The 13,210-nt window shown below is 43.2% G+C and overlaps 1 protein-coding gene across 1 annotated transcript; it reads left to right on the plus strand.

Annotated features, from left to right (window-relative positions):
- Positions 1-1,904: 1,904 nt before the first annotated feature.
- On the plus strand, positions 1,905-11,263 carry LOC122786577 (CHRNA7-FAM7A fusion protein-like). Its single transcript, XM_044052977.1, has 5 exons — positions 1,905-2,091; positions 2,177-2,371; positions 4,692-4,778; positions 6,575-6,684; positions 8,896-11,263. Exons 1-5 carry the CDS (start codon positions 1,932-1,934, stop codon positions 9,631-9,633), a joined length of 1,290 nt encoding a protein of 429 aa, XP_043908912.1. The 5' UTR covers positions 1,905-1,931; the 3' UTR covers positions 9,634-11,263.
- Positions 11,264-13,210: the final 1,947 nt, after the last annotated feature.

Raw genomic sequence — 13,210 nt, forward strand, 5'->3', positions numbered from 1 at the left:
AAAGTCATAGTATAGTATGTTGTCCAAAATCACCTAAAAAAGTCATAGTATAGTATGTCGTCCAATATCACCCAAAAATGTCATAGTATAGTATATCGTTCAAAATATGATCAAAAAGTCATAGTTTAGTATGACGTCCAAAATCACCTAAAACAGTCACAGTATTGTTTTGTCGTACGAAATTACACTAAAAACGTCATAGTATCATCAGGTGTCCAAAATGATCTAAAAAAGGTCATAGTATAGTAAGGCTTCCAAAATGTGACTAAAAAGTCATAGTAACTCTCGTCGCTGCTGCAGAGGTTCTGGTCTGCTTTCTGGGTTTTGATTTAATGGATTTAAAAAGTTCTAACCCTTAAACACGAGCCTATCCGTCTCTTAACACTGCCCACCTGTCTCTGAAAGTTGAAAAGTTGCACGTCAGAGCCAGTATGTGGTTATTACGGTAATTTCACTTGCCAGAGAATCCGCGTCTTTGTCACCAGAGAGGAGAGAGTTGTAAAAGAGACAAAAACTCAAACAAATGTTATTTTGAATGACTGTTATACTGTTCAAATTTCAAATGTAACATGCAAAACCTGGTGTTTATGTGCAACTACAGTTTTAAATTGTTAAAACATGCTAAGAACTTACTCACAGGACAATTTCGACGTTTAATGGTTAAAACAAGTCTGAAATTCCACACGGACATTTTGAGGCTCGTCGTTAAAAGGTTAAACCACATCTATGTCAGGTGACATGTTCCTTTGTCTGGAGGCCTTTCGACTTCTGTTTTCAGAGCGACATATGAAAGTACGGTGGCCTGGAAGTGCAAACCATTATCACACACGTGAAACACTTTTACAAAATGCTGAAACAAATTAACTAAATCCATGAGGGAATGTCCCAAGACCCAATTCTTACAGAAAGTAAATGTACCAAGTAAATTTGTAAAATTTTGTTCATTCGTTTTGGGATTTCTAAAAGTATTTTGGGGGAGTTACATCAAATGCAATTTCGAGGTCACTGTCTCAGGAGCTCATGATACTTGAGCTGCTACATAATTTGGTGTCATGTTGTGATCAACCTTTGTTTTTAAACCCCCTCAGTCATCCTTTCATCCTGCTAACCTCCTTCTTCATCTCCAATCTCTCTGATTTGCATGTTTGGCAGCCGTGTAATGAATGGATTTGAGATACGTAGTGTAAGGATACACTGGAAACGTGCCTGTGTGCATGCCTCTGAACGTCTAAACAAGCCTGATTCCCTTATTTCTGTAATTACTTTAAGAGCTGGGGTTTGCCAGCAGCGAGGATCCTTGTGATGCTGCACACTGGCATGCAAGTGAATATTTTACTATATATACTTGTGTGTGTGCGTAATAAACGTAATAATCTGATCAGGGCGCTGTGCACAATCTCGTTTGTTAGTGTCACCGTGGGTTGATGTTTCTGTCTAAGAGGCTTAGCTAACAGCTGTGTGTGCAGGCCGAGCACGGAGGCATGAGAGGAAATCTCAGACCCATCAGTGACAACGCTGTTGTCAATCTTTTTTTAAAGGTATTACTTTGATGGGAGGAGTTTCTAATCTCATTTTTCACTTTCACTCCTCCAGCCTCTAAATGAGATTTGCTTACAGTAAATTTTCCTGCACAATGTTAATAAAAAGTCACTGCTTGTGATGCAGCATTTTCCCCTCACTGTCTCGACACAAACATGTGAGGTAGCTGAGAAGTGGGTCGGGCTGATTATGAAGTGAATGAACAGATCTTTCAGATGATAAAGAAAAATTGATATTCACAACAAGCTTCCTGCTCAACACAAGCGATTTTCCAACACATCTTTCCCTCTGAAGAGGAAACTGCAGGGGGGGTCAATATTGTCATTTTGACAACTGAGTGATGAGCTCTGCCTTCAGTGCTTTTGTGTTTCATCCCTCTCTAAGGAATCTTTATGAGCACGTGCAGCGTGGATGTTCGTTGGTTTCCTTTCGACATCCAGAAATGTGAGATGAAGTTTGGCTCGTGGACGTACGACGGTTGGCTGCTGAACCTTCAAATGATCGATGCGGATATTTCAAGCTTCATGCCCAATGGAGAGTGGGACCTCATTGGTTAGTAGGGTGAAGTGGATTTATGTACTCAAGGAGAACAACAGCAGAAGAGCCAACGTCTGTCTGTTTGTCCCCGTTTGTCCAGGTGTCCCGGGCACCAGAAACGAGGCCTTCTATGACTGCTGTAAAGAGCCTTACCCAGACGTGACGTTTGTTATAACAATACGACGCCGGACGCTCTACTACGCCCTGAACCTGCTCATTCCATGTGTGCTGCTTTCTTCTATGACTCTGCTCATCTTCGTGCTGCCCGCTGACTCTGGGGAGAAGATCTCACTGGGTGAGTAGATCGAGCGCAGCAAAAGTGCAGGATTATTTCCTAATTTCCTGAAATACCATATTTAGTTTTAACCCTTAGAACATAGAGCATTTTGGCTGCTTTTTTCCATTACTATGTTAAAACATACAGTATAAGAGTGTGCAATATAGAGTGATTTATATCTGTTTCAGTACAACCTATAGGCTTACTGATGGAAAAAAAAAATAATATAAACACACCTGAGCACAAAGTACTCAAAATGTTTAAAATCGATTTGAATTTTTGAAATGTGTAAATACGTCACAGTTCAAAGTTCACTTGGCTCGTTGTTATGAACAAAAAGAAAAGAAAAACGGTCTAATTTTGTGACTTCTGCACAATTATTGCTACCTTATATATCACTACTGAAAATGTGATACGAAGTGAATCATAACTTTGTTTGCTCCCAGAGAAAAAACAACCTCTTTATTGCTGACGAGGTGGTGTTTTGGGCCCTGGATGGTCAGCAGCAACTGGTGTCATCATCATTTACACTGTGTATTTAGGGTTTATCCTCACACATTTATGTACCCAAAGCTTTTGAGAACAAAGGCAGAAGTGAAGAAGTGGCACTGATGATGTGGAGGCATAAAAGAAGCGACGAGGGAGGGAAGGTGTGGAGTTTAAGGAAAGAGGGATTACAGGATAAAACAGAAAGATTTAGACGTTTTAGGAGGAAGAAGAGGAACAGAGATGGACGGATGTGAGAAGGTAACAGAAAGAGAAAACAGAACGGAGGAACCGTTCAAAGCGCTATGAGAGAAGACGAAGAAGAAAAGAGAGGCTTCCTAAGAATGGAGAACAGAAGCGATTCTGTTTTCTGACAATTTGTGGCCAGAAATGACTTAATTCATTAAGAAAATGTCCAGTAAATGAATTGTTAATGAAGCTAATGAGTTTTTTTTCTGAAATGATATTAACTTTGCGCCAGTCTGCTCATTCACCAAGTAAAAATGATCCTCTTTTGCTGATATGATCTGACTCATGTCTGAAAGAGGCAGTGGATGCATTATCAAATTATCCTTAATGTCAATACAAATGCATTACACAGCATTTCTCCACTTAAAAAAAATGCCAACCCTTTCACACACAGCCAGTTAACCTATTGATGTAATTAAGGCCAGTGAATTGATTAGAGGGAGAGAGAGCTTACACATCGCCTTCCAGGAAAATACTCTGTCACTCTGCTTGATAGAAGAGACACTGAGATTCAGGGGACTGTGACTTTAAGGTGAAAGGAGCAGGCTTTAAGGGGAACAAGTGTTGTTTTCTGTGAAGAAGGTGCATCCATGTGGCATTTTTAATCTTCTTAACATCTTTAAAGGTCATTCATATTTTAGCTCTTGGCCTAAGAGTTTAATTGAGTTATTGTGAATGGGGACAGTTTTGCCAGCAAAGCACTCCTTAAATTTTGTCTGTTGGTGAAGTGAGACAGATCATTTAGAGGTGAATTAATGAAGATAGAGATGGGCCATCAGTGTGTGTGTGTTCAGATTTTAAAGGTTATTTGCAGCGATGGAAGAGCTTTTATCTGTACATGGAGTCAAAAAATAATTTACTGTGTGAGTATTAGCTGGTCATTTCCATAAATCGAACCTGACCTCCAGAGCTGAGTGTGATCGTTTATCAAAATATCAAAACAACTGATTTAGATTCTCATCAGAAAAGAATGTCACTCTGGGAAGAAGAGTTAATCACAGCACTGTATTCTTGACCACTACCTACCTACCTACCATCCATCCATCCATCCATCCATCGACCTACCTACCTACCTACCTCCCATCCATCCATCCATCGACCTACCCTACCTACCTCCCATCCATCCATCCATCGACCTACCTACCTACCTACCATCCATCCATCGACCTACCTACCTACCTACCTACCTACCTACCTCTACCATCCATCCATCCATCTATCGACCGACCTACCTACCTTCCTACCTACCTACCATCCATCCATCAACCTACCTACCATCCATCCACCTACCTACCTACCTCCTACCTACCTACCATCCATCCACCTACCTACCTACCATCCATCCATCGACCTACCTACCTACCTACCACCTACCATCCATCCATCCATCTATCGTACCTACCTTCCTACCTACCTACCATCCATCCATCGACCTACCTACCTACCATCCATCCATCAACCTACCTACCTACCATCCATCCATACCTACCTACCTACCTACCATCCATCCATCCATCCATCGACTGACCTACCTATCTACCTACCTACCTACCTACCTATCTATCTACCTACCTACCTACCTCCTATCTATCTATCTATGCAGGTATCACCGTGTTGCTGTCTCTCACTGTGTTCATGTTGCTGGTGGCAGAGATCATGCCGGCCACATCCGACTCCGTCCCTCTCATAGGTATGTGATGAAAAACGTCGGGAGCCTTTTCACGAGTGAGTCACATAATCCAGTGGCCTGATCGCTCGACTGTGTTACTGAGACCCAATTAAAACAGATGTAACGATCGTCTCTGTGGACTAAAGACGTTTCACTCATTAAGAACTCAGCATGAAGTCTCCATCTGACAGTGAAGATCAATGTGTAGTCTCTCGTGTTTGTGACAGCAGGAGAAACAAACCTCCAACTGGGCCTAATTGGGGGAAAAAAAGAGTCTTGACTCAATCGAGTTGTACTTTAATGAACTGATGCCTTGAGCTAAATGCTAATATGAGTGATCTATATTTAACATATTAGAATGATCCATTTATTCATCTTCTACCGCTTAATCATAGATTTTCTTACTCCGTTTTTCACACTCCCCCGTGCGCAGGGGTTTCCTACAGGTTCTCTGGTTCCAGATTTGGGGATTAGGTAAATTGGACACTTTAAATTGACCATAGGTGTGACAGTGAAAGGTTGTTTGTTTCTATATGTGTCCCTTTGATGGACTGGCGACCTGTCCAGGGTGTACCCCGCATTTCACTCTACATTCCCGTTATAACAGTATCTTTAAATCTACTTAAAATGGGCGTGTCTGTAATCCAATTGGGCATTTGTTTGGTGTCACATGACATGTAACATTCATAAGTACCAACTGAAGTGAACTGGTAGATTTATTGTAGATCTTGAACGTCTGTAATTTACAGGGTTTAAGGGATGAGAGGTTAAACATCTTCCTGAACTCTACATGTCCAATTGCAAATGATTTAATGACCTTTGGAGAAATAAGACCTGGATGAATGAGAATCTACACAGACATAGTGAAAGCAACAGTTACTGTATCTCCAAAAGAACAAATAAGCGTAAAATTCAATAAGCAGTAGTAGTATCATTAAAAACGTAATATCATTATCCCTAATCTCCAATCTAAATGACATTTACTGAAGGTCTCTGAGTGAAAAAAAAGCCTGTGATCCATCATGAAAAGTGTGTGTCTAAATGTAAACCACGGTCTCTGGAGAGCACAGATGTTTTCATGACAGTCCAGTGGACCGAGTGACGTTTAAACAACAACACCGTGACACTATAGTGACAGAGCCACAGAGTAACAACAGAGATCACACCCAGTGACTAATTACAAAATACTAATTGTGACAGGCTACAAAGAGGTTGCGCTTAAAGAATGAATAAATGAATGAATGAATGACCGACTGACCCCGCCTTTCACCTTATTTCAGCTGGGATTGGCACCAGCATGTGGTAGATAAAGTGGTAGAAGATGGATGATAAATAAGATAAATTAGATAAAATCATCCTCCCAAATCCAAACAACAAAATTTATTTAAGCAATCTGTTCTCTTTCCGCTTTAATTGGCTGAATTGATTGTGGGCACATTAGTGGGAAATTATATTAAGTGAGCTAAGATGATAGCCAGAGACTGATGCAAGGCCACATCTGCCCAAAGACACAAATCCTGCCCATTAAAAACATATTCAGCATATTTGCTTTTATAAAGAATAACTATGCTCCAGCACAGTCAGGGCCTGTTTGATGATTTCGCTAAGACAATGTTAAAGTATGTGTTGCATGAAACAGACTGAGAGGAATCAAACAAACTCTTCAGATTCCTCCTGTGAATTATCTGACGGGTCTCACCGACCTTGACGCGCATGAACCACAAGTGAAGGACAATATCAACCGCCTCTGAAAGAGACTGTGTGGGTTTCAATAAGGATGTAGGAAGTGACCGTGTCTGTTCTCTCCTTCTCCCCAGGTCAGTACTTTGCCAGTATAATGATCATTGTTGGGATGTCAGTTATTGCTACAGTGGTGGTTCTGCAGTATCATCACCACGACCCAAATGGAGGAAACATGCCGAAATGGGTGAGCTGATATTCTTCATGATCAGTTAAACACATCCCGCTATGCAGCTCCATCACTCTCGTGAATGGCTCCTCTCCCCGTTCCACGCGACACATTCCTGCGGTCGATCTCTCCGTGGCATTCGTTCTCCATCCTCGGCTCCATTTCCAATAACATTCCAGTCATCTGTGAGTGCTGCTCTGCCCCTCTGCCTGTGTCTATTCTGTTTTTATTCACCGACTTCCTGAGCTGTGACTCATCCAGCAACATCATTCTGCCGGAATGTGTTCATCAAATGCCTCGGTACAGACTTCAGCAGCACGGAGTGTGTTTCAAAGCACTCTAGATATGTGGGTGGATTCAATTTAACTCCATTTTCTTCCTTTTCTTGCCTTGTGTTTAATGCTATAACTCCATCAAAAGTGTTGCCCCCCCCAAAAAAAAAGTTTCGTTTTAATGGGTTGAAAAAAGGCCTGAAATAGAGAATTGCAGCAAAAGAGTCACTGACTTTTGTGAGTTATGCTCTCTCTCAAATTTCTACGGTCGAGTAGATTGGTAGAAATTTGAGTTTACTACCAGTCATATGTGTGTTTGAGTGTATAACTCAAAGTGTTTACTCTTTGTTGCCTTTTACATATACTGTACTGAGTTTTAGGGCCATGATGAGATTAAACTTCGAGTTTAGTCGGCATGTTGAGATTTGAGTCGACATGTAAATCAACATGCTAAGATTAAACTTGAATTTTTGAGAATAAAGTTATAATATCCTGTTGAGGTTTGAGTCGACATATTGAGATTGAGAGTTTTAGGGCCGCATGAAGAAACATTAATCTTGGGTTAGCGTTATCTTGGGTTAATCTCAACATGAAAAAAACACTGAATCAGGACAGTCACTGAAGAGAGAGAGACTTTATGTTTGTTGATATTTTACCACTTCCAGTCAAGAGACTGACTGAGCTTGTGTGGAGCAGTCGCTCGCTCTGATGGACGTCCAGATGAGACGTTGAGATTCAAGACGACATGCTGATTTAAATCTCAACAGGATATTCCAACTTAATTCTCGCAATTTCAAGTTTAATCTCAACATGTCGAGTTTAAGTTGTCTTCATGTGTGGCCCTAATACTAACATAGTTTCTTGACAAAAGTGGGAAAGGGAGGGGTTCCTGGGAAAGGAGTCCTTTTACAATCGACAGCCTCAACATTAGACGTCACTAATTCTTCACCCACTAGACTTTTGATCAACAAATGCAACATAAGATAGAATTATTGATTATGAAAAATGACAAGTGTTCATAAACTGATTAACAACAGCTTGGTTGTGTATTGACACATTATATGGACGTTCTGATGATGAATGGCTCATTCAAACAGTCCAAGGGCCAATTAACAAGCAGCCTGATGTGGTTCAGATGAGAGCATTGACCCAGCACAGGTCATAATTAAAGCCCACAGAAAAACAGCATCCACAACGGGCACTGTTACCCCGTTTGAAAACGCACTTGGTGGAGACTAATTGAGCGGTCATCTGGACATTATCTCCTCATTAGATGCCAGACATCCATCTGGATGCTGTAGGGACAATATGCTGTTTCAGGGGACATGCGAGTTTGTGTCCAAGCGAGTTTGTGTTCAAGGAAGGAGAAGGAGAGGTGACAAGGAGAGGTAGAGTGGAGAGGGGGCGGAAAAAGGACACGAGGAGGGAAGAGGAAACAAAGATGGGAGAAGAAAGGGGACAAATAGAGGGACGGAGGAAAGGACAGCGTAGAGGGCAAAGAGAAAAGGAAATCCAGGTACAATAGGAGGGAAGAGGAAATGAGTAATGAGAGGGAAAAGGAGAGGAGAGAGGAGAGGAGAGACAAAAGCAGGAGGAAAAAAAAGAGTGAAAGGGGAATCAAGGGTCAAATTTGCACCAACGTTTGAACACGCAATCCTTTTCAGTCTGACGTTGAGAATTTAAAGCCATCTTTGGAAGAACTGAGTCTGAAAGGAATCCAGTTAAAACAAAAGCATCTTCTTTGCCACAGGCTCTTTCACGGAGTGTCACTGTGGAGAATCTCTGCTGCTTAAAAAAGTGCAGCTGCATTTAGAAAGAAAACATCAACATCGTTCTCCATCAAATGACGCCATTCACTTATCTTAATTATTTTCATGTTATTAGGTCAATAAAGCAAGTTTTTTTTGCAGTGTCTTCAAACCAAAGCTTTTTCTTTTACACGTCTCTTCCTCTCCAGGTGCAGCTTGTTTTACTGCAGTGGGTCGCGTGGTTCTTGCGTATGAAGCGGCCAGGAGAGAATAACGACCCGCAGCGGCCCCCGTGTGCACCCCATCTGCGGCGTTGCTCCTCCGGCTCCCAGAGCGGCAGCATCCCCAACCCTATAGACCCCACCCTTCATCCGCTTCACCCACAGAACCTGGCTCCTCTTCAGGCAGGGCCCCTGCACGCAGGACACCCTCACCTCCAGGTGCAGTCCAGTACTAACAACAATGGGAACCTTCTCTACATGGGCTTCCAGAGCATGGAGGAGCCTTCAGTGCTCTCAGAGCCTGTCCAGAGGAATAACATCTCAGTGGGGCCTCCTCGTGGAGCAGGGAGTCCTCCTCCACACCTGCCATCTCAGTTCTGCAGCTCTCCACCACCTCCTACCCCTAATATGGACACTGTAGGCTGCCCCAGCACTGTCTCCAGTGGCGGGGGCTTTGGAGGTGGTCCAGGAGGACTGGGAGGGTGTTCGACTGCAGGGATAGGAGACCTGCAGCTACAGGCTATTCTGGAAGAGGTGCGTTACATGGCAGACCGCTTCCGAGAGCAGGATGAGGCCGAGCGCGTGGCCGACCAGTGGAAATTTGCAGGAGCTGTAATCGATCGTCTTTGTCTGGTAGCATTCAGCGTTTTCAACATCATCTGCACCATTTCCATCCTCATGTCTGCCCCTAATTTTGTCGAAGCCGTTTCAAAGGACTTTGTTTGATGGCAAAGCGGAAAAGGAAGAAAAAAAAGAAGAGGAGAAGTGAGCAGAAGTGGATGAGGGGTATTAAAGATAAGATGATGGATGAAGTGGGCATGGAAACACGATTTCCAGCAAACTGTGGGCTTCGTGATTTGTGATAGAAAAACAAAAACAGAAGTTTTTTTTTGCAATGCATTCTGTTTGGTAAGAGGAATATTAGAGGAAAGCAGATGAGGAAGGGGGGGATACAGAGCGACGTTAAAACGAGTTTTGGGTGAGCAGGTTGCTTTATCATATTCTTGTCAAGGTGAGATGGATTATGGTGAATTCAGAGACTGTCCCCTAAAATTAGGGGAAAGATTAGTCCGAGAGGGGAAAGGGAGCGAAGAAATCAGTCCAGTGCAATCTCACGTAAGGCAGCTCTTAAAGCAAGGCTAGGATTGCAAGAGAAAGAGAAGAGAAGCAGGCAAGTAGATAGAGGGCAGATAAATAAGACAGTCATTTGGCTGTTTCATTTTCTCAATGAGGGAAGCCAACCTTTCACTCCCACATGATGAGAGAGGACTGCATCGTTTAAAATGATGCGAGGAGGAGAGCGTGTCGGGGGGGGAGGAGAGAGAAAAAGAGGCATTTATAAGGACAGACAACAAAGAGTGGTCCATGAAGGAATGAGACCACTCTTGGGCAGAGTAAGCAGTTTGATGCACGGATATACAAAAGTGGACCAAGGATCGAGATCAGAAACGAACGGAAGAGGATCTCATCTATTATTCAATCACATCCATCTAATGACCGTCAGATTGAAAGACCACGGATACTCCTTAAGACTAAAAATGCTTTTGATGTCTCCTCTCCCTTCACGACTGCTTTAAATTGCCAAGGCCTTATCTCTTACGAGACGACTGCCAATCTGCCAACAATCAGTAGAGATGAAAAGCTCCTCAGCCACAGTTTGCGGTGCTTATTGTGACTGGGAAACTGAATTCACTGGCTGTCAACAATGCCGGGGCGAGTGACTGCACCAGAGTGAACGGATAATTACACTTATTGTGGCTGACGTGATCTTAACAGATCTCATTGTGTTTCGTGTGAGAGGTTTGAAAGCTCAGGTTTGGAGCGTCAGGTGTTTAAAAGACGACGAGAGGCACAAATGAGTGATGATCTTTCAAAAATGCTAAAATAAATGTGGTGAGATAACAGATTACTGTCTTTTACAGCTCCAATACGTCACCACACTGTGTATCCATGGCCATTAGTATATGAGGAAAAAAAGGGATAGTTCTTAAAAATGGGCTGCATTAGATTAGATACATAGATAGAACAGGACGATGATGATGATGTTGAGTTTACACAGGACTGTTTTAAGCTGTGGGTTCATTAACTTAACAGCCTAATCTTGAATGTTTTCATCAACATTTGTGTTTACAACGAGGAACTATGTTTACTACACTCCTGACTCACAGACTGTCTGTGCTGGCTAAACTGTGTACACTCCTTCTGTCACTGTGAACTTTTGAATCAAGGCTCGCAGCAGGTGCAACGCAAACTTCCTGTCACGGGCTGTTTTGCAGAGGGATGTTCTCCTCTCCTCCCGGGCACTGTACGGAACATTTCTCATCTTGAAAATAAAGGATACTCCCTTTTTTTTCGACCACCCTTTGGTCTGCTCTGCGCCCCATCTCTCTCTCTGTTGACAGAGGCTGGCACCACACCCAAGGAAGAGGAGAAAAATGACAGAGCGAGGGCATAGGAGGAGGAGAGAAAGTGCTGATGCACAGTGAGAGCTGGACAGGGCCTTAATTGATCACTCGTTCAGGAGGAAGAGAAGGGGAATTGGGGGGGTGCGATGGGAGGAAGAAGAGGGGAGGGTTAATGGGGGAAAGACGGGCATACTGGGTAATTCATCGGATTTATGAGGGACAAAGGCAGGGGAGATGGGCGCTCAGACAAGCATAACTCAGTCACAGACATCAAATGAAAGGCCACTGTCATATATCACATCACGAGAGAATATCTAGCAGAGAAATAAACTGAATTAGAGAAATATTTTCATGCTGCCATTTGTGCATAAAGTGTGTGTGTGTGGAGGGTGGGTTGTGATGGCATGTGGCCTTCACTGTGTCACTCAGTCTGTGTGCCAGAGGGACTAAAGCGTCCGGAGTGTATTTATAGCAGTGAGCCGGTCCTTATTCAAACCCGGCAAGACGTCCTGTTTGATGAGCTAACTCTCTGTCTGTCTGTCCGAGGTGGAAAAATGTGCAGAGCTAGCAATCTAGCGGCGCTTAGATTTACTGTGTTCACTCACATGGAATAAAAGAACGTGTGTAAAGACTGTAGTGTGTGCGTGTGTGTGTGTGTGTGTGTGCATGTGTACGGTCAGCTTCAGGGTTCGCGTATGCATAGAATCAATCAGTGGGTGTTGTTGTTTTTCTCTTCCCGTTCTATTCTCATTCAATAATAAAGCCTCTTTCATTTGACCAGATGGGTTATTATACAGAAACTCACTGGAGGCACATTAGGCCCACACACACACACACACACACACACACACACAGCTCCATGACTGAGTAAATGGGTTGTTGATATGTGAAGCTACAAAGGGTTCAGTCACTGTGAAGCATACCAATGAAGCACAGCGGAAAACTCCAGCCCGAATAATGACGTTTGTTACATACATGTATGATGTTAAATACCTTTAGATGCACCTCTCTCTCTCTGTGTGTGTGTGTGTGTGTGTGTATGTGTGTGTGTGTGTGTGTGCGTGTGTGTGTGCGTGTGTGTGCGTGTGTGTGTGTGTGTGTGTGTGGACACCTGCTCTCTCTCGCTGGGTCCCACTGTGCTGTGCTGCAAGATCAAATCCCAACATATTGCGGTTGAGGCCGATCAATGCCTTTTAATTACCAAGGGCCCAGAGCACTGGTCGATACAGCTGACGAGAAGCAGGGAGGGAGAGGGGGAGAGAGACAGAGAGAGAGAGAGAGAGTGGGAGAATGGGGAAAAGGGAGAGAGAGAAGGGGACAAAGATGCTCCAGACGGTGATTGATGCCCACTCCTCCCAGTGAGCCCTCCTACAGATGCGTTGTTAGGCTTGATTAATCCTGCCGAGCCACATTCGCTCACTTTACACAGCAGCGTTTAACCAGCCCAGGCCGCCGCGGTCACAAGGTTAAGTGGACACGAGGTATCAGCTCTGAGGACCACAGGCCTCTTATCCAATGAGTCAAGGATGAACGGTTAGTCTCTATAGAACGGACTTATTTTCAGATTCTAAGCTGTATTTTTTTTTTTCCTTGACTGGAGGGGAATATTAAAATGAAATGCGTTCAACAGTGCGAGTTAATCTACATACACAGTAGCTCCAGTGATAACTTTCCCTTCAACAATTGCTCGGCATAAAGTCATAAATGGATTTAATAAGGAATTTTACTCAATATAACAGCAAAGGAGATTGATTCAGTTTTATGAATGCCACTTGCGCCGTGAATCATGAGCGACGACTCATCTGTTCCCTCATTTTTGTTTTATTAAACATTGCCAGGAGACCGATGGTGGAAGCAGAGGGAATTCAAAAGGCTCGTCAGTAGAGCTCTTATGCGCT

The sequence above is a fragment of the Solea senegalensis genome, linkage group LG20 (genome assembly GCF_019176455.1).
Source record: "Solea senegalensis isolate Sse05_10M linkage group LG20, IFAPA_SoseM_1, whole genome shotgun sequence".
In the NCBI taxonomy this organism is placed as follows: Eukaryota; Metazoa; Chordata; class Actinopteri; order Pleuronectiformes; family Soleidae; genus Solea; species Solea senegalensis.